Source organism: Sinocyclocheilus grahami, unplaced genomic scaffold (genome assembly GCF_001515645.1).
Source record: "Sinocyclocheilus grahami isolate Dianchi unplaced genomic scaffold, SAMN03320097.WGS_v1.1 scaffold707.1, whole genome shotgun sequence".
Taxonomy (NCBI): Eukaryota; Metazoa; Chordata; class Actinopteri; order Cypriniformes; family Cyprinidae; genus Sinocyclocheilus; species Sinocyclocheilus grahami.
The window spans coordinates 1,422,486-1,444,793 of record NW_015505886.1 but is presented as its reverse complement, the minus strand read 5'-3'; the positions used below and the strand labels follow the sequence as shown (position 1 = coordinate 1,444,793).

Here is a 22,308-nt window from a genome sequence, read left to right as displayed (position 1 = left end):
TGATATGGTAATTTATTGATCACAATATATTTTTATATTTTTTATTTTTATTCTCTGTATTTTTTATTGTTGTATTTTTCATTGCATTGCATTTACAACCTCTGACGCATTTCTATTAATTTAATAATTTTTTGTTCATAAAAAGGACTTATCATTTAGATTTGTGGAAATCAAAACCAGTATAAATGCCACAAAGTCAACGGTTAACCAGGTAAAATAAGATTATTATAAATATAAATGTACAAATATATCAATAAATGCATAAATTAATCCAATAAAATTTTAATAATTATAAAGCAGTCTGTATATATAAAATATATGCAAATAAAATATTAGTTTAACTAAAAAACTAATTATCTTTGTAAAATCTCATTTTTACTTTTTATAATTTAATGATTAAATGGTTTGAAGATCATTTTATTGTCATCATGAAAGGTATTTTAAGTAGGGTTACAGTTATTTAAAACTATTATTATTGAAGACATTTTAAAGTAATTTAAATTAAATTGTAATTAAATGACTAACTTTTGAAATTAAATTACTTAAATTACTTACTGGAAATAAATAAAAAGTAAAACTCAATTAATACTACAGCTGAAATAAAAACAAATTAAACCAAAAAAGAATAAAAATAAAAACAATAATAATAATGATAAAAATGACAAAAGCACATAACAAAAGCTAATTCAAAGTATTAATAAAAAACTATACTAGTATATAAAGAATAACAAAATAACACTGATTTAAAGGTGCTAAATATTCATTGAAATATCAACAACAATATAAATTGAATAAAAATGGAAATATCAATAACAATATAAAAGTTATTCTTGCTGTTATTTTATTGAACTCAGCAAAGATCAAAAGGTATGTGACACAGATGCTGATAATCTGGAAATTATTTTAAAAGTCTTCCATTTCCTTAAAAGCATGAATAATCCACCAGGGGGCAAAAGACATGTCACACAAAATTTCAGAAAAGTGTTGATCATGTAAAAGATGTGAAGACCCTAGAAAACCATGCTTCAGATCTGATACATACAGCTTAATATGGTTAAACATTAAATATGTTTCCATGTTGGTCCTTTTTGCAATGACTCAGTATGAGATGCTGCTGAATTGTAGATGATATATGCTACTATAAAATTAATTTTACTGTTACCTTGCGGAGGACAGCGTGGATGTTTACCATCTTTCCCAGGCCACTCGACTTTCAATGGACCAAAAACACTAAATGTGTTCAAAAGACTCGCTACAGAGAGACACAACAGTTATTTACAACTTGTTTGTGTTCAGAAACATAATACAGAATAACAATGGACCCTTTTCACAAGACTGTGATGACGCTCATCAGCATCGTAAGTCCTTGAAAGTTTTTATATTTAGATTTTTTTTTAAACATATGTACATTTATAAACCTACACTTTGTATTATATCACCTTTCCATCCAATTACAAAAAAAGCAGAAAGGAAAACTTGAAATCGCATCATATGACCCCTTTAACACAAGGGCGTTTCTAATGCAGCGTCTATGGGAGGGACAGTGAATTTGACATTGTTCTCTCATCTGACTGCCGTTATCAGTCTCTCTTAATCTTTTTCCTTTGATTGAACATCGTGAAAACACTGTGAAGATTTTCTTTTGCTATTTGAGCAAATGGGAATGCAAAAATATATTTACGGTACTCTCCCATTCACTGCCCTCGAAGTTTACCCAACTACGACGACTTCCGCTGCTGAGAAACACGGAAATGTGAAAAAGGTCTATCTACATCTCAAATGAGTGTCAGTCATCTCACCCTCTGTGATGTCCCATGGCACTCCTCCCAGAAACACTTTACAGGAGTAAACAGGGTTTTTGTAGTGGCGTGGAGGAAGCCGTCCTTCCCAGGTGTAAGTGGCTTCATTTACGGCTGTGAGAAACAGTTAGTCATAAAATCGCAACAATATTAATAACAGCTATAGACATTGTGCAGCACAACTAAACGCAAGGTTTTTAAGATGTGTTTCTTTTAATGTTTAACCATTTTTAAAGCCTGACATATGAAATAACAGTCAGAAATGTATATATAGATTTAGAAATGGAATAGTTTAATGAACATTTAGACAAAATGTAAAAAGAATGTGTAAAATAATAAATGAGTAAAGCATGCCGTTTGGTGCGATTGTTGACATTTATATGGCTAAAATAAATATCAGTTTTCACTCTGTATCTCCCAATAATATGTTTTAGTAAATAAGCTCTGTTGTGAGCCTGACATATGAAATAACAGTCAGAAATGTATATATAGATTTAGAAATGGAATAGTTTAATGTAAAAATGTAAAAAGAATGTGTAAAATAATAAATGAGTAAAGCATGCTGTTTGGTGCGATTGTTGACATTTATATGGCTAAAATAAATATCAGTTTTCACTCTGTATCTCCCAATAATATGTTTTAGTAAATAAGCTCTGTTGTTTTTACTATAGGGGCAAAACATAAAATGCAATACAATACAATGATGATTAAGAGATGAATAAATAGACGTTGGATCTGATTAATCATATACATGATACATTTTAACATGGCATTTCTAAAAAAATATGTATGGATAATCAAGTTGTTTCAGTCCAGCAAGTGTTCATCTTGAAATATTACTAACAATATAAAAGTTATTCTAATGTTTACTACATAAAAATCAGTAGATTTCACATAAAAAAGCCAGTTGAAGCACAACCTAATATAATTCATTTTCAGAAGCGGACAGTAGCGAAGTATTTTTACACTGCTTTAAAAGTACTTTTTAAGTGTTTTTCTTTAGAAAACTTTACTTCCCAACATTCCAAAGTATAATATTGTACTTTTTACTGCACTACGTTTCATATTAAATATAATTTAATGCTTAATTACATTAGAAATCTAGTACTTTTTTACTTTTACTCAAGTAAAAGTAATTCAAAGATTTACTTGAGTACAAGAAAGTACTACATTTTTAATGTTAAGTAACTTTTATTTATGAAACACAGTGCAGTAAAAAGTACGACTTTATGCTTTGGATTTTGGAATGTAGTGAAGTAAAAGTTTTCCAAAGAAAAACACTGATAAAATACAGATACTTTTTAATATTTACTTGAGTAGAGTAAAAATACTTCACTACTGTCCACCTCTGTATTTTCAGCTAATACTAAAAGGCCTTTTTACTTGATTAAAAGGTATAAAATATAAATGATGTCAGAAGACATAGCAAATTCTTGATCATGATGATAATTGTGATCATTTTGCTTATACATTTGATCAATATGATAAAGTAGGCTTTACAGGATTAATTTGCCATTGCTTGTTATACTGTAAATCTGACAGTCACAACGTGAAATGCTGAAAACAAGCAGCTAGCCATCTGCATTCACACTCTGAGCATCACATTTTTATCACTTCATGTCAAGTTAAAAAATAGTTCGATTTCCACAAGCGCATCGCAAAACACCCGCTTTGAGTTTCTCTTGAGCATGTAACATTTTTAGTGAATCAAAGAGTAATCGTACTTCCTAATCTGTTTAGCAGGGTGGCTATTGTCACTGTACCTGCAGCTTGTTTATGCAGTTTCGCCTCTCTCTCGATGCAGAACGTGGGTTTGTTCAAGCCCAAAGTGTCCCAGCCGGGCCAGACGGGACCTGTGGACCAGCACCCAACCACTGACCCCTCGGCCTGAGCACTGGGGGCGTTCGTGAAGGTGTTGAGGGGATTCTGCTCGAAACGAGCATCTGTGTCCAGTTTCACATCCTCCGCCTGCAGCCTGGGCAGCAACAGGGGCAACGGAGGAGAAACTCTGAGAGAGACCTAATAGAGACAGAACCTTACTGTAACACTGTCAGAATCTTTGAAAGCTTCCACTGCACTTCCACTTTGGGTTCTGTATTAGAGCGGAATGTTGTTGTCGCTCACCAGGTGGTCGGATCCTGACGAGATCACGCTGTTCTCGGAGTTGACGGGGCTGCTGGATCCCGAGTGCAGCAGAGAGTGAGGTTCCAGCGCTGCCATCAGGCTGGAGAAGCGCTCCAGTGGATCTCCAGACGCAGACTCGTGGGCCTGGAAAGCGTGCTGCTGACCCGAATCACCGCCTTCTGAAGCACCCAAGAGATCCAGCGCTGCAGGAGAGAATCAGTGTGATTTTTACGGGATGTGCTATTTACTGACAGAGCAACTTTTTACAGTTTTTGTCGTTTGACAATTAAATCCTTTAAATTTAATTTCTTAAATGGTATGTTTTAGTGAAAAGAAAAATGTGTTTCAAAATATAACATACATACGTTCATTAAAGAATCCTGAAAATAAATGTACAACCGTTTCCATAACAATATTAGGCAGCACAACTGTTTTGAACATTGATAATAATCAGAAATGTTTCTTGAGCAGTAAATCAGCATATTAGAATGATTTCTGAAGGATCATGTGACACTGAAGACTGGAGTAATGATGCTGAAAATTCAGCTTTGCATCACAGGAATAAATTGCTTTTTAAAATATATTAAAATAGAAAATATTTATTTTAAATTGTAAAAATATTTCACAATATTACTGTTTTTACTGTATTTCTGTTCAAATAACTGTCAACTGTATTTTCGAGCCAAAATACAAAAATATTTATAAAATATAAACATAAAATATGAGTATTAGCTACTTTTTACAAACTGGCCAACGTCTGGCTCAACCATGATGGCATGTTAATTATTTGTGTATATCTGTCTGAAAATAACACTTTATCTCTCTATTCCTGTAAAAAGACTGAATGAACGAGAGATGTGCTGGATGAGACAGCAGAAACCAGCTCGGTCTGTGTGTGTGTGTGTGTGTCTCTATTACTGGATTTGGGTCAGAACAAACCTTAGGCACATCATGGCTTTCATTTAAAACACGGGCGGACACACGCATTTACGCTTGTAATCTGAGATAGTGAAGCTAAAGGGAAAGTCAAAATGAAATGCAAGCCAACGCTGATGAATCCAGCATTCTGTCCTCTGTGAACGGTGTGAAAATGATTAGTCATGAGTGAGAAATCAAGATATGAGACATCACTACATTTCAGACCTTCCAGAACAATCCATCAACGTTGTTCTAGAAGGTCTGAACAAAAACAAAAACATTTTCTTCATCTGTATTTTTATCCTGCCTTTCCATATAAAAATCCTACAAACAATATAAAATGAAGTGTTAAATACAAGGCCTTCTTTTTAAATGATTATTTATTTTATTAAGGGAAAAAAGCTGTCCAAACCTGCCTGGCCCTACGTGAAAAAGTAATTGCCTAATAACTGGTTGTGCCACGCTTTGCAGCAACAACTGCAATCAAGTGTTTGCGATAACTGGCAATGAATATTTCACGTCGCTGTGGATTTTGGCCCACTCTTCTTTGCAGAATTGTTTTAATTCAGTTCAAATTTAAAAAACAGGAAGGGGGCAAAAACCTTTTCACAGCACTGTATATAATAAATGTAAAATTAACTTCAGTCAGTGTTGTTAGATTTTTATATAATATATATATATATAATTTATTTTATAAAAATCTAACACTGACTGAGGTTTATGCTTAAAATAACATGAGTTTCACAATTTGAGTTGAATTACTGAAATAAATGAACTTTTCCACGACATTCTTTTCGCCTCTGGCTTGCTTAGTTGGGGATACTTCATTTCCAGTGATATCGTTGACTTGATTGCAAATGATTGCAAAGATACTATTTAAACTGAACTGAGATGGATGATGACATCACTGAATTGAATGATGAACTGTCTTTAACTGAAAAATTAGTGTTTACTATTGTCATTTTGCATTATTGACACACTATTTTCCTAATTAATGCTGTTCAGTTGCTTTGACACAATCTGTATTGTTAAAAGCGCTATATAAATAAAGGTGACTTGACTTGACTTGACATTCTAATTTATTGAGATGCACCTGTATATATATATATATAATAATATAGTAATATACAGTAATATAGTAATATACGGTATAAAAATATACAGTAAGTATACATATTCTATAAAACAATATAAAATGTTTACTATATTTCAATATATGAAATCTATATTTAAGTATAAAAATCTCTATATTTTAAATTATATATCTTTATATATTTAAATAAAGTATTTAAATAAAAAAATCATACATTCAATAAAGATTCAATTAATGATGCAATTTACAGTAAATATAGATATCATATAAACAATATAAAAGTATGTATATTACGTATATATATATATATATATATATATATATATATATATATATATACACATATATTATATATTTATAAATTATATAAAAAACACACATTGATTGTGAAGTGCATATAAAGTGCATATAAATTAACAACAAACAACATTCAAGACAGTCTCTGAAGTCAATTCTTATTTAAATTCTTTTCAAAATTTTGCTACTCAAGTAAATGTATCTTGTTTAAAGGGATATCTATATATTTTATCTTATATGTATTATAAAATATTGTATTATTTATATTTTTATATTAAAATTACTAATATATTTTATTTATATATCTGTATATTCCTAGATAATCAAGACTAAAGCACTGAGAAGCAGTCTGAAACTAGCTTGCACAGACAGATAGGAGCGGCCATTCAACATTTAAGCACAGGTTCACTCACCGGGCATTTGGGAGCAGGGTTGGGTCGGCCGCTGGGACTCGGGGCGGCTCCAGGGCTGCTGGTTCCAGCAGGGGAAGCTCAGAGATAGTAGGCCCAGACTGAGCTCATCAACACTGGGCACGGCAGCCAGAGGATCCTGCTGCTCTGGAGCGAACAGCATGCTGCTAACCAGCGGAGAGCAGTCTGTGCCCGAACCATCTATGAGACAGTGAGAGAGAGAGAGTTACAGAGGCACAAAGACACACAACCGAACCTGGTTTCCCATACCGACCTGCCGTGAGTCCAGTGGAGTTCATCATACCGCTGTGTGTTCATCACTGACCCGTTAAACATGTGATCGGCCCACTCAAACCTCACACACTGCTGCTAGTGCTAAAGCCATGCTCACTCCATCACACACACACTCGGTCTGCCAGAACAGCCTCACCACCTCCCGTCCCTGTGTGTGTGAATCACGTGTACTGTCTGTCTCTCTGGCCCATCTCCCGTTCATGGCCTGACTCAGCAGAGACAGACGGAAGGAAGGGGGCAGGGTTCCAGTGATCACTATGATTCAGCTCATTTGATTTCACACACACTCGTCTCTCTCTGCTGAACCCAGGCTGTACCAGACGCACCCTAGTGTCCGACTAAAGGGGCGTTCACACTCACAGCGAGGTGATGGGGGGGGGGTGTCCAAAAGTACCCTTTTTATATTATAAATAAAGAAGCAAGCCCAGACCAGATGAGAAAAAGTAACGCAGAAGTAATGGAATGCATTACTTTCCATAAAAAGTAACTAAGTAACTCAATGAGTTGCTTTTTTTAGGGAGAAATGCAATATTGTAATGCATTACTTTCAAAAGTAACTTTCCCCAACACTGGCACCACAATAGGTGTGTCCAAAAGTATGAAACATGATGTCCAGATTTATGCATTGTCAAATCTGCTGTGTTTGTTCATTGGTGCTCAGTTTTGCAGCCAGAATTATTTTAAACTGATCACCTGACATATGATGTGACAAAAAATCTGAAAACAAACAGCCGAATTTCGGCCTTTTTTCATGTTGCTTGAAGTCCAGTGTGAAGTTTCCACAGTCAGTGATGATTTGGGCTGCCATGTCATCTGCTGGTGTTGGTCCACTGTGTTTTCCACAGTCCACAGTCAACGCAGCCATCTACCAGGAAATTTTAGAGCACTTCATGCTTCCTTCTGGTGACAAGCTTTATGGAGATGCTGATTTCATTTTCCAGCAGGATTTGGCACCTGCCCACACTGCCAAAAGCACCAAAAGCAAAGCCAACAAACTCACCAGACCTGAATCTATGGGGTATTGCCAAGAGGAAAATGAGAAACAAGAGACCAAAAAATGCAGATGAGCTGAAGGCCACTGTCAATGAAACCTGGGCTTCCATACCACCTCAGCAGTGCCACAAACTGATCACCTCCATGCCACGCCGAATTGAGGCAGTAATTAATGCAAAAGGAGCCCCTACCAAGTATTGAGTACATGTACAGTAAATGAACATACTTTCCAGAAGGCCAACAATTCACTAAAAATGTTTTTTTATTGGTCTTATGAAGTATTCTAATTTGTTGAGATAGTGAATTGGTGGGTTTTTGTTAAATGTGAGCCAAAATCATCACAATTAAAAGAACCAAAGACTTAAACTACTTCAGTCTGTGTGCATTGAATTTATTTAATACACGCGTTTCACAATTTGAGTTGAATTACTGAAATAAATGAACTTTTCCACGACATTCTAATTTATTGAGATGCACCTGTATTCTAATTTTCTTAGACACTGAATTTAGGGTTTTCATTATCTGTAAGCCATAATCATCAAAATTTCAAGAAATAAAGGCTTGAAATATTTCACTCTGTGTAATGAATCTATATAATATATGCGTTTCACTTTCTGAAATGAGTGTCAAAAAATATTGACCTTTTTCATGATATTCTAATTTTTTTAAATTTACCTGTAGAGTAAAATATTTTCAGTATTTCTTTTGTAATTATGTAAAAACTGCTTGTTTTCAAACCTTTTGGGTGTTGACATATTTATATACTTTATTAAATAACTATGATTTATGTTGTGATTCCAGACATTTATGTTCTTCGTTAAAAAGAATTGTATTTATTTTTTATTTAGCATTTTAGTTTATATTAAAGTCAGATTATTGTAATATATTAATAATAATTGATTCATTATATATATATTACTAATAATTATTTTAAATAAATAAATATAAATATATATATATATATAAAAAGGATTATGAATAATGACCACAAGGATGTTTGCAGGTATGCTAAAGCAATTCTTAAATATCTATTTGGAGATTGGTTAACATAATTTAATAGTTTGTGTGGCCTCAGCGGAAGAGGAAAGTATCAAACTATCAGTGTTGAAGAGTATGTTATTCCTAATATACGTTAACAACACTTTATAATAAAGTTCCATTTGTTAACATTAGTTAACTACATTTGTTATCATAAAGTAACAATAAAAAAAACCTTGAAAGCATTTATTAATCTTAGATTAATCTTAGTTGATTTCAACATTTCCTAATTATTCAGTATTATTTAATGGACCTGAGCTAACATGAACAAACAATGAACAGTTGTATTTTTATTAAATAACAACTAATAAAGATTAATACATAGTGTAAGAAATGTTTTGCTCATTGTTAGTTTATGTTGACCTTAAAGGGACCTAACATTTTGATGAAAGATAATTAAGGGAATAACAGGCAGTGATGAATTGTTCACAATAAGACCAGAAACAAGTATTACGCAGGTAATTACGGTCTAATTTCAATGTCACATTCAGGAATCTGTGTGTGTGTGTGTGTTTGTGGATCTCACCTGTGATGTGTTTCCAAACGTTTTGCGGATTGGCCCCTGTGAACAGCCCAAAGGGCCTGTGAGCTCCAGGATCTCCATATGCAGCATTGCAGAGTGTTTTCTCTCTCTGTTAAAAGAAGCATATATGGTACATGCACAAATAGGTGCCAGAATTGTCATATTAGCTGAACATTTCCTTTAAGTCGGCTTGCAACTAGTAAGAGCAACATTATTGTACTTGACTTTTTGAGAAGGCCTAGCTTGCTAGGATGTCTGGCTCTACCTCGATTTTACAAATAAACAAACTTGAGACAACCTACCAAACTATGAAACTCCACTTTATGTTACGGGAACATTATGGTGTGTCTTAAAACCTAGTGAGCTCCCTATTTAGACAGCAATGATACTACTTATTTTCTTTATTTTTATGCCTTAACGCTCTTCATCTTGTTTATTCTTTAGTAAATTGCCTTTTGTGGTTTGTCTCAATTTGTGTAGGCCAGGGCTGTCCAAACTCGGTCCTGGAGGGCCGGTGTCCTGCAGAGTTTAGCTCCAACTTGCCTCAACACACCTGACTGGAAGTTTCTATGCCTAGAGCTTGATTAGCTGCTTCAGGTGTGTTTAATTAGGGTTGGAGCTAAACTCTGCAGGACACCGGCCCTCCAGGACCGAGTTTGGACAGCCCTGGTGTAGGTCTACATTGTGTTTGCATTATGTTCATCACACACAGCTAAGCTGCGAATGTTTGGTGCTGATGTAGAATTCGCGCCATTAAAAAACTGAAACTGAAAGTGTGTGTAAGACCCTCTTTTCCACACATAGACTGTGCTTACCCTGTAGAAATCCATTAGAGCGGCTCAAAAAGACAAAAAAAGACGCTAACTTTGACTTTATAAAACAGTTCAGGCCGCTGAACTCAAAAAGAGTGTAAGACCGCTGCTCAAACACATATTATGGCTCAAACCGGAGCACGTTTCAGTCATTTTCGGATTAAACAAGTGCATGACTCCAGCACGAGCAAATCACGCGCACTGACCAGCGGGGCTAGTTGTCACACGGGAGGTTAAACATGGGGGGGGCATATTACAATAATGTCTGTGTATACTTTTTTTTAACATTTGTGATCAGAAATTGAGAAAAAAATATTTTGATACTAAAACTAGTTTTGCCAGAAAAAAGCAGATAACACGTTTGCTGTGACCGCTATTGGGGCATATTGTCACAACTGTCAACGTTGTCAATAACGACGAAAACGTTCAGTTAGGCCTACTTTTTGTAGACAAGCCATTAATTTATGCAACTAGCAAATTTATAAATAAACCAACTGGAATAAAGTGTGACATCCCGGTCACATCTATCTACATGAATATCAAACCATATAAACACAAAGTTGAATCAAAAACAGAAGACATCTTAATTTGAGTGTGCGTTCTCTTTTAATGACATTTAAAACTCTTTATAATAAATAGAGATATAATATTCAAACAACACATGATTTCCCACAGTCACACAGAGATGAGTCAGTAAAGCTGGATTTAATTTTGAACCTAGGGGAGAAGGAAGATCTGGTTTATGCCATCAAGCACATCATCATAACTAAAAAAGGTCTAAAACTAACTACTAACAGTGTCTTCACCAGGATAAAAACAGCTCCAGATTGCATTAAACTATCTCAAATAACCGGATTGTGTGATACTCTATATTTTTCTGAGAGCTTCACGAGAACAAGAAGCTGATGAATGTTGAGTGATGCACAAGTCCATAGTCCTAAATTCAGCAGTTACACATTGGCAAATACAGATAAGACATACATTTCCTGTTGAAAGAGACGGTGAATTCATACTGATGTGTTTTGGAGCTTTTGATTTTGCTAAAACTAACATGAAACCAATATGAACATATTTCAGAGAGTTCAACAAAGTTCATGTTTTCAAAACCAGTTTGAAGTGGTTTCTGGAAACAAGTCTGCTGTCGTCATTGGGATGCGGTCTGGCATCAGATGTAAGACATTACATTCAGAAAATGTGAAAGATAAACACTAAAAATAAACCGCACAGATGAATCACTCAGACGATTATTAGTCTTGTTTCACTGAGCAGATGGATACAAGTTGGTGTCCAAAAACTGTCAGCCATGTACTGTATATCCTACAGAGCTTCTAAACTGAAATTGACACAGGTGTGCATTAATTCGGGAGAGTTTATGGTGTAAAGACTGCCTTTACTAACTGTCTTTGATGAAATGCAACATTCAACAGAGGAAAATAAGTGACGTGATATGTGACATGTGTGGCCAAGTATGGTTCCCCATACTAGGAATTAGTGCTCTTTAGTTTAACCCATCCTAAGTGCACACACACAGCAGTGAACACACACACACCGTGAACACACACCCGGAGCAGTAGGCAGCCATTTATGCTGCGCCGCCCGGGGAGCAGTTGGGGGTTCGGTGCCTTGCTCAAGGGCACCTCAGTCGTGGTATTGAAGGTGGAAGAGAGTGCTGTTCATTCACTCCCCCCACCTACAATTCCTGCCAGACTTGAGACTTGAACTCGCAACCTTTGGGTTACGAGTCTGACTCTCTAACCATTAGGCCACGACTTCCCCACTAAAAGGAACATCCTGATTACGGGGCCGTGAATGTTACAGTTGCTGTTCTGATGTCAGTTCTAAGTATATATTTTTGATGCTACAAGCCAGTCCACGTTGGGAAAATATCTACACAGAGATGCAAATCAATGCGGTAAGCAGCAGAAGGAGGAGGATGTTGACTGTAGGGGGCGCCATCACTGCGACAGGGCCTGCATGATGTCTTTAACCAGCATTGTGCCGATCACCATCTTCTCGCAGTTCACCGTAAGCTGAGCTCTGCCGCCTTCCTTCGTAGTGACGGTGACCAGCACGAGACAACCGCTGCTAACCGTTTTCCCTGCGAATCTGTAAACAGGAGCGGAAGGAGGAGGAGGAGGTGTACTGAGATTTTAAAAGATCACAGGCCAGAAAAACAGACAGCAAAGCAAAGAAAGATTTAAAGAGTTTAACATACTCAAATAATGGACCCTTTACTCAAACCTACATAAAATATACATGAACATACAAATTCCTCTAAAATACAACTAAAGGCCCGTTCACACCAAGCACGATAACTATAAAGATAACGATAAAGGCCCGTTCACACCAAGCACGATAACTGTAAAGATAACGATAAAGGACCGTTCACACCAAGCACGATAACTATAAAGATAACGATAAAGATATAGTTCTAAAAATCGTTCTCAATATTAAAGAATAGCATAGTTCACACCACAACTATAACGATAACGATACAGAGGAACGATATCGTTGGAATCACTTTCAAAACGATTTTTTCCAGCTGATGAACGATAAAACACTGACAGCCAATCAGAATCCATCCTGCTGTAATGAGCTCAAGAATTAAAGCAGCAGACGAGCGTGCGCTTAGAATAAACAAAAGATATCGTTCGCTGGTGTGGATGCTAATATCGTTATCTTTATAGTTATCGTTCTTGGTGTGAACGGGGCTTAATACTCTTAAGGCCCCGATATACTTCAAGTGAAATCGAAGAAATAACTGATTTGACGTCATTTCAAAATCTGGCCAAAACGAACTGAGTTCGAAACGGCTTTCCAAAGCGAACTTTCCAGAAAAGTTTGTTGCGGCTGCAAAACACTTTCGTACTACCATTGGTCCGTGACGATTTCGTCATAGGAGGTGTGCGCTGAGGCTCCGCCTTCTTTCACGCAGAACTCTCTCTGGGTTAATTTCATCTGTCGAGTCTTTGGAGGTGAGATGTCCGCGCAGTGAAGAGCCACTTTATAAAAGCAAATTAAGTTTTGCTTCTGATGAAATTAGACACTGACAATGTTTTTCATGTTTGATGTTCGCTAACAGTATACCGCTGCTCACGTATTTTGAACTTCATTTTACCCCTAAACGAAGAACGAAAATTAACTTTGTTTTGAGTATATCGGGGCCTTTACTGGAACTACTTAAAAGATAGTTACCCAAAAATGAAAATTCTGTCATTAATTACTCACCCTCATGTCGTTTCAAACCCGTAAGACCATCGTTCATATTCGGAACACAAATTAAAATATTTTTGATGAAATCCAAGAGCTTTCTGACCCTCCACAGACAGCAAGGGAACTACCACGGTCGAGGCCCAGAAAGGTAGTAAGGATATTGATAAAATAGGCCATGTGACATCAGTACTGTCGTGAACGAGCGTCGAAAACTGTCATGGAAGAAAAGAAACTGTTGAATAAAGTCGTCATTTTTGTTTTCTTTGCGCACAAAAAATATTCTCATAGCTTTATAAAATTACAGTTGAACAACTCGTGTCACATGGACTATTTTAACAATGTCCTTACTATCTTTCTAGGCCTTGAACGAGGTAGTGAGGCGCGATGGCCGTCAGCCTGGCTGGTTCATCATTAAAGAAAAAGTTTCAGATTAAGTGACGTTGACGGCCAACAAAAGGGGGCGCTAATGCAATATATTTTTGCTTATAAGAAACTGATGCGAAAGAGAGTGGGCTCATGATGGCAAGCAAAAAACTGTGAAGATAAAGGCAGTTGGGAGGAGCTAAAAGAAGAAAGAAAAAAAGCGACCAGTTACATCAGGTTACCTTTACTCGCCTCTCTCACTATAGAGCATGTGGCCTATAGCACTATAGTAAAATCCCAGGACACCCCTAGTCCGAATGTTCACTTCTATTTATTACTCCGCATTGTCTGACATGAATATTACATTCATTCATAAAGAGACTGCAGCGATTCTACAACGGGTTGCATTTGAGAGATATTGAGTTAATAGAGTAAATGAAGTAGCCTCTAAGGTGATTAGTCTGATTAACATGACACACACACACACACACACACACATATGAATAATCAAATTGAAGAAATCTGTTGTTTCAGGTTTCTAGACTCTAGGTTTATGTTTATCATTGTCATATTATACATTTTGCGTTCTGCTCTTTTTGTCGATTTCAAGTATTTTAGTTCATACAATAATGCATTTATTTCAGTCCCCTGCTGAAAAAACTAACAAACAATAGAAACCATCACATAGTTTGTAATGGATTTACTGAATATAATAAAAATTCTATTGTTTTTAATGGAAACTGTAATCGTGCCTAATGGTTTCTACTGGTAATTGGTCGCCTTCTATTGGTGGCTTTTGTTAAAACCACTAAATATAAAAATATGTCCCAAAACACACTACAGGAAACCCTTATTTAATGGTGAAAAGTTGATGGTTTGTAATGTTTGTAATGGTATTTGTAGTGGAAATCATTTGAATTTCTGTGATGTTTCTGTTGTTTTTGACAGCAGGGTCACCATGGGTGATGTTATTAAAAATGTTATCATAAATGCGATAGGATTGCTGTAATATTGTGAGATAGTAGCGGCTGTTTGTAGTTGTGGTGGGCCTATTTGGGAGAAAATCCAGTGACGTTTTTTACTCCCAGTCCGTCCCTGGTGGTAGTTGTGTTGCTGTCTATGGAGGGTCAGAAAGCTCTCGGAATTCATCAAAAATATCTGCATTTGTATTCCGAATATGAACAAAGGTCTTACGGGCTTGGAACGACATGAGGGTGAGTAATTCATTAGAGAATTTTCCCTTTAAGGCCTGATTTTTAAAACTTAAAGGCCCCATACTAAATAGCACTGTTATGCTGGGTACACACTAAAAGATTTAAAAAATCTTATAAGATCTTCAAAATGTGAGAGACTACAAACATGAGGACAAAAAAATCCTAGATTTAACCGTTTTGCTCCTATAGTGTGTGCTGTGCCGCGATGTTCCCCCCACACATCAGGATTTCTGATCGTAAATATTCAACATGTTGAATATTTTCGTTTCGCGATCAGGGCACCTCCGACGTTCTTCCGAGCAGATTCAGTCACTCTTAACACACCTCACACCACAGGAAAATCTGATAAGATAATCTTTTGAACCACCAAGATAATCGGGACATTACCTAGGACTGTCGGAAGGGGAGAAATCGGCCCAAAATCAGCCCGATTATCTTATGGTGTGTACCCAGCATTAGTATGTACTTTGTCTACAAGACCACTGGGCGTCCCATTTGTCATTTTTTGGTTCAAAAGTGTGCTCAATAGCGCCCCCAGCTGTTTACTACACAACAGTTTATGCAAGATTTTGTGGACTCCAAAAGTCTTCATTTGGGACAGGGCCACTGTCTTCATGTGTGTGTGTTACCTGCACTCTTTATCTGAACCGCATGGTACTCTGCTTAAGTTGGCGGTGGCCGTGACTCTCTCAACGATGACATGTTCATTCACGCATTTCTCTCCCAGCGTCAACTTCTCTGAGATTTCATTCATTCCCATCAGTTTACCTGTGAAAAGAGACAGAAAGCATCTCTTTGTCAGATCTGTGCTCCATCAAACTGTCCTAAGACGTGTTGTTACAGATTAGCTGAAAGCTAGTGAAAATTTTAAATCTTTTCTACAGATTATTATTGTTTAAACAACCAATATCCAATATCCAGAAACAAAAAACAGATGCACTAAATTAAAGAATCTATAATCAATATAATAATAAAAATCAGTTATGTAAAACACAAATTTGTGTAAGGTATTTATTAATATTTTGAATTAGCTTTTATTTTTTATTTTTAGTTTTAGTAATTTTGTTTGTCATTTTTATATATTTCTATTTAGCGTTAATTCATTTTCATTTCAGTTTTAGTTTTAATAATTTTATTCATTACAACTTACCGATATTGCATTTATATGGATTATTTTTTGTTTAGGTTTCTATGATTCTTTCATGTCTATTTAAAAAATGTATAACCACTTAAGCAGATCATTGTAAATATGTAAAAAAAAAAATTTGATATATATATATATATATATATATATATATAAAATGGTTTTATGGTTAAAAGTTGATGGTTTGTAATGGTATTTGTAGTGGAAATCATTAGAATTTCTGTGATGGTTTCTATTTCTATTTAGGTTTCATTCATTTTCATTTCAGTTTATTTTTACTCATTTTATTCATTCCAGCTTACCGACATTGCTTTTATATGGATTATTTTTTGTTTAGGTTTCTATGATTCTTTCATGTCTATTTAAAGAATTTATAACCAGTTAAGCAGATAATTGTAAATCTGTACAAAATCTGTACAAAAATAAATATATATTTTTAATTTAAGCTTGAGCAATTTTGCTGTTTCGTCATTTATTATTTTATATTTCTATTCATCTTTAATAATCTTTTAGTAATTTGAGTACTTAGTACTTTAGTTAGTTGACAAGGCAACATTTCTAATTTTAGTTTTTTTCAAGTTTAAATTTTTCCATTTAATATTTATATTTTATTTCCACTTTATTTCACTTCCCAAAAACAATTTTTATTAGTTTTAGCTAACAATAGAAACACTGCCCAGAATGCATTGCAACAAACCAGCATCTTGAAATTGTCAACCAAGATGATGGATAGTGTAGGAAGAATTCGAAATATATTTATTATGTGCTGAAAAGCATAAATTGAAAATAATTCTATGTACTTACATTTATTGCATTCTTAGCTTAGCCGCATGCTAATGTAAAGTATTGGACTCAACAGTGAACATCTGTCTGGTTTCTTGTGCGTTAACAGAGCTGCAGCCCACTAAAAATGTTTCAATTCAGTCACTTAAAAGCTCAGTTTATTAATAGCGCTACCTTGGAAGGTAGCTGTCTATGTAGACAGTACACAACAGGTTTTGTGAGCTGTGCTGAGCATGCTGGCCTCACGAGTGTCGTGATGGTTCAGGGTCAATTCGGACCGGTTCAGTGTTTCTAAGGCACATTCCTAGATGCAGTATAATGTTACCTTGACATGCCGTGAGGAAATGCATAGTCATGGTAACAGTCGCCAAGGCTGGAGACTGCGGTAAGTGGGAGGAGCAGCTGGAAGCAAAAGCATTTCTAGAATAACAGGAAGGGGTGTGCAGCTAACAAAAATATGTTCCAAGAACATTTGGCTAACATTCCCATTAACTTATGAAAACATCTCAATGTTCTCTGAATTTCCAAAACGTCCAGTTTTTCAAATGCTTTGAAAAATATTTTTTTCTTTGTTATTTGAACATTTCATTTGAGCATTTAGCAAACATTATGGGAATGTTACTTATGAATTTTCTCTGAACGTTCTCAAACAGGTAGTAACAAATGTAAAAAATGTTAGACTAATGTTTCACAAAACATTAATTCCATGAACAATATATAAATAACGTTTTTGTGCTAACTTTTTGAGAACATTATTAAAGATAACTTAAACAAGTAACGTTACTGGAAGAACATTTTTCATAACTTTGCCAGAACATTAGCCAAAGTTCTCTGTTAGCTGGTTGTGTGTCTGTGTAAACAAATCAGGAACAATAGGGGAAGAGGCGGAGCTATGCTAATCAGCTACATCAGATTAACTTACCATTCAAAAGATTCTCTAACGAACAGCGGCAAAACGAGTCCACGGAAGAGGAAAACATGAGTTTGTTAAACTAATATGTTAAAACAAATACACTAAAATGCTAAACTGACAAACGTTTATGCTGAGCTGTTAGCAGCATGCTATCTACAGGCTACAATGTATGCTAGATTCAGATTTGCCTCCCGTTTTATGTAAAAAATTGTACTACTATGGTACTACTTCCACTACACAACACTTTGCGCTGTGGTGAATAATGAATTGTAAGCTAACGAGTTTAGCTAGAAGCTAATGCTTGCATGCAAATGTTAACAGTACACAAGAAAGTGGTCTGTGGTATCAAGAGCCAAAATTCTGGTTACGAAAATTTGTAGTTTTAGTGCACAATGGAAGAAGTCAGATTAGGAAAAGCCATGAAACATGAAATTCATATTTCATGAATAATGAAAGAGAGACATAACTTCTCTCTCTGTCATATCAATTGTTGAAAATGAATTTCAGAGAGACACTGCTACACAGGAAGAAAAAAAATGACAGGCGTTTTGAGGAAAAGGAGCAAGCAATAGAGCAACTGGGAGTGCTAAAACGAGGATGGGCTGACATTCTCTTACCTTGCTCCTTCTTGAAGTCGTTTTCTGTCAGAAACACAGGTGTCATTAGCTCCCCGACGGGCGGCTGGATGGAAACGAAGAACTTGCGGGTGTGAGTACTGAAAAAAGTAAACAAAGATTCTTGGAATTGGAGTCAAGAAACTGTTATATGATTTATATGAATGGAGGTGATTTACATAAAGAAATATGAAGCCCGTTTAATTGTAAAGGCGAAGAATGGCCACGAAAAGCTAAATTACGACCATAAATGGACCATTCTATTTTTATTTAATGTCAAGGTGACTAACTAGCTAACAAAAATATGTTCTAAGAATGTTCTGCTACTGTTAACCATTACATTATGGAACTGTTATTTCTGAATTTTCTCAGATCCTTCCTTCTTTTAAATGATTTTAGAATTTTTTTTGTTACGCAAATGTTAAGAACATTAAATAACCAATCATTTTATTATTTTGCAAACATTATGGGATTGTTACTTTGGAATTTTCTGTGAAAGTTCTGTATATTGAAAATAGTAAAGGGCCTAAGACAGATCCTTGTGGCACTCTGGTGTTAACTGAGATGGCTAACAAGCGGACATCAGGAAATAGAAGTTTATAATTTAGCTCTTCTTAAACACTCACCACAGCTGGAAGTTTGCTGCTTGTGTAGAATCACAGAAATCTATGCCCATCACCACAGTAACCGATTCACCTGCTGCTAACACTTCTGAAAGAACAATGCAAACAGAACAAAAATAAACCTAAAGTAGTCGTAGAAAAAGCTTGTGTAGACAATCTCATACTGTGCTGGGTTGCAGACCTATCTCAGCGAACTCTCGGATCCTCATCCCAGACTGCAGCCTGGGCTCCTCGATGTGCAGGTTTTTGGTCTCGGAGTTGGTGTTGTTGGTGAATTGGATCTGGACGGCCACCATGTTAGGGTCTGGACTGAAGGGCTGCCGGCTGAAGCAATACTCAACCGCAAGACCCTCACCTGTTATACGATGTAGGAGCTCATACATCTTTATCGAACCAGAAGGAGCAATTGTCTGTGAGAAAACAGAAGAGATTTTATTTATATCAAATCAATCATATTATACAGTACCGTTCAAAAGTTTTGGGTCAGTAAGATTTTTTTTTCTTGGAAAGAAATAAAAACTTTTATTCAGCAAAGGATGAATTCAACTGATCAAAAGTGACAGTAAAGACATTTATAATGTTACAAAAGATTTATATTTAAAGTAACTGCTGTTGTTTTGAACTTTCTATTCAAAATTTAAAAAAAGTAATTGTGAATTATTCTCACATTTCTGTCTTTTTCCTTGCAATTATGAGTTTGTATTTCGTAGTTCTGAGGGAAAAGGTCTGAAATGCAATATTTACAATTTAAAAAATATTAAATATTAAATTTCAGAGCAATATAACAAAATGTTTATGCTTAAAATTACCAGTGGGAAAAAATTAGAAAAAGAAACTTTTGTTTTTTTAAATCTTGCATTGCATATGATTTTCTTTTTTGTATTCTGAAAATAATAAAAATTAATTTATAAAGGGAAAATAACTTTTTTCTGCAGATTCAGATCTAAAATGAAAACCCTAGATTATGACAATATTTCTGCTGTATTTATTTCAATTTACAATTGTACTTTGGCCCAAAACTCACTGTAGGTGCAAGAATAGTGTCGGTCAGTGACAAACCCTCCAGATCAGACACCAGACTACTGGACAGGAAGTTAACCGGAGTCACTGGAGCCGATGTTGGGGTCGGTTCAACTGGGAGAGAGAAAGACAAATTGTACTTTTACATTCAAGCATTTGTCTTTGATCTTGTATGTGTTAGAGGTTTTACTCACAGTCATCCAGATCCAGCAAAGACATTTCCTGCGTCTCCTTCTTGCTCTCTTTTTTGGATTGTTTGGGAGGTTGTTTTGATACAGGCGTCTGAGCGAAATGAGAAAAAGTCTTGCGTTAACTCTTATCCATAAGATTAACACTAAAATAGCATAATAGCACTGTTTATTAACATACTGTCTGCATTGTTTTATCTCCTATGCAGCTCATGTAACAACAGTAGCATACTACTTTTAAGTTGAATTTATTATTTAAAAAAAACAGCAGGCAGCATGCTGTATATAATGCACAGTATTAACTACGTAGTAAGCTAGTATTCTATTTCAATCTAGCCCAACCTTCTTCTTCCTGATGTTGGTGTCGGACTCAGACTCCTCCTCTGACTCCTCCTCCGACTCGTCCTCTGATTCGCTGCTTTCTGATTCACTCTCGGATTCTGAGGAACTTTTCTGATTCTTCACTGCCTTCCTGCCTCGTTTTCTGTCCTCGGTGCCACTGCTCTGCTCGCTGTGGGAATGATGGAGCAGCTCATGAGTCATTTGGCGAAACAAGCTGATCAGGACTTATAATTGACATTGATTTGGTATGATGTGTGGATGGCGCACCTCTCTGCGCTCTCCTCTGCTGGTTTCTTTGCTTTGGTCTTGTCCAGACGCTTTTTTCTTTTCTTCTCCTTCTCCTCATCTTCCTCTTCCTTCTCAGACTCAGTCTCTTCTCCGCTCTCTTCACTCTCTGAACCGGAACCGCTTTCATCACTGGCGCTAGCACTTTCTGAACCGCTGCCTGAATCTGATTCTGTCAGGTGAGCGAGCAAAATCATATTAACTGGCACTGACTAAGATTAGCATTGTAATGAGCTCAATGTAAATTTTCATTCAAAATGGTGATGAAAATACTTTCATCTTAAACTGAAATATGTTTTATTCACTAATGAAAATAACTGATAAGGAATCTAATTAAAATTGTATTATTTATTTGTATTTCTTGTGCTTCTTAGCATATAGAGTGTTAGCTTAGCAACATGCTAATGTCAAAGCGCTCGCCACAGTTACCGCTATCTGCTGATTCGGTTGGACCAGAGTCTCCTTCTGAGTCTGAGTAGAATGGTTTATCTAATTTCTTCTCCTTACGATCCTTCCGGCTTGTGCATTTGCTCCAATCTGGAATCTGCAAAGGATCGCAAAACACCATCAAAACAAGCTCAAGTACATATGGAGGACCTAATCAGAGAAAGAGGTTCATATAACGGCCATGAATGCCTCTTTACAAGCAGCTAACATCTTTGTTTACACTCATACATTAATAAAATTACAGTTCTAGAGAGCTGTGCCTCTCTTCACTCAGCGTTTGAGGTCTACAGCAGGGAAGGTTGTGCATTCATGGCCACTTTCATTCTTGTTGCGTACGCTTAAACATTTAATTAAAGAAATCGCATCCTAAAAAAGACCCCAAAGACCACCAGCACTGAATTACCCAAGATTCATTTGACTTTAAGCTAGAATCAGTGTGGTGTTTAGAACGTAAATTTGCGATTAGCGACTAGCACCAGTGCTGTAGGCCATTTCTGGGGTGTTTTTGAGGATTCTGGTCTTTAATCATAGAGCAAGGGCTGAGGAAAGGGAAAGGCTGGTCTAGCACAGTACAGACGCTACGCTAGGCTGGTGGCAAAAGCTCTGTGGGTCTGACGCTAAGGGTGACTGACAGACTCACGCTGGTTAAAGTGGTGACTCTTTCGAGCAGCCTAATAACCTGGCAAACAGGAAAGAATAAAAAGAAACGCAAGAATGATGCTGTGAGATGGCCAGAAGAAGAGGAAAGAAAAGAACAGAACAGAACAGAAAAGAAAGAAAAAGATTTAAAAAGTACACACAAGGATTCAGGTTGCACTTGTCAACAGATTAGCACGTATTTGGATGCGTTTTACGTCC

The 22,308-nt window shown here is 35.9% G+C and overlaps 2 protein-coding genes across 6 annotated transcripts in view; both read right to left on the bottom strand.

Annotated features, from left to right (window-relative positions):
• Positions 1–10,415, bottom strand: part of LOC107560019 (cytoplasmic polyadenylation element-binding protein 1-like) — a 20,916-nt gene extending 10,501 nt beyond the window's left edge. The window contains exons 1-7 of one of the 3 annotated variants that reach the window (XM_016244076.1): positions 10,305–10,415; positions 9,493–9,598; positions 6,645–6,842; positions 3,924–4,126; positions 3,563–3,818; positions 1,800–1,913; positions 1,163–1,252 (exon numbers count right to left, since the gene is read on the bottom strand). In XM_016244076.1, the coding sequence (XP_016099562.1) occupies positions 1,163–1,252; positions 1,800–1,913; positions 3,563–3,818; positions 3,924–4,126; positions 6,645–6,842; positions 9,493–9,598; positions 10,305–10,319 (982 nt within the window). In that variant the 5' untranslated portion in view covers positions 10,320–10,415. Of the gene's footprint in view, positions 1–1,162; positions 1,253–1,799; positions 1,914–3,562; positions 3,819–3,923; positions 4,127–6,644; positions 6,843–6,915; positions 7,134–9,492; positions 9,599–9,791; positions 9,859–10,304 lie in introns of those variants that run through there. The other 2 variants (XM_016244078.1, XM_016244077.1) reach the window with 2 other exon arrangements.
• A 1,601-nt stretch (positions 10,416–12,016) lies between these two features.
• Positions 12,017–22,308, bottom strand: part of LOC107560017 (AP-3 complex subunit beta-2) — a 48,031-nt gene continuing 37,739 nt past the window's right edge. For 2 of the 3 annotated variants that reach the window (XM_016244074.1, XM_016244075.1), the window contains exons 18-27: positions 21,433–21,547; positions 20,986–21,175; positions 20,719–20,887; positions 20,383–20,470; positions 20,193–20,302; positions 19,350–19,578; positions 19,172–19,256; positions 18,549–18,646; positions 15,721–15,859; positions 12,017–12,407 (exon numbers count right to left, since the gene is read on the bottom strand). In XM_016244074.1, the coding sequence (XP_016099560.1) occupies positions 12,257–12,407; positions 15,721–15,859; positions 18,549–18,646; positions 19,172–19,256; positions 19,350–19,578; positions 20,193–20,302; positions 20,383–20,470; positions 20,719–20,887; positions 20,986–21,175; positions 21,433–21,547 (1,374 nt within the window). In that variant the 3' untranslated portion in view covers positions 12,017–12,256. Of the gene's footprint in view, positions 12,444–15,720; positions 15,860–17,940; positions 17,956–18,548; positions 18,647–19,171; positions 19,257–19,349; positions 19,579–20,192; positions 20,303–20,382; positions 20,471–20,718; positions 20,888–20,985; positions 21,176–21,432; positions 21,548–22,090; positions 22,130–22,308 lie in introns of all 3 variants that reach the window. The other variant, XM_016244073.1, reaches the window with a different exon arrangement.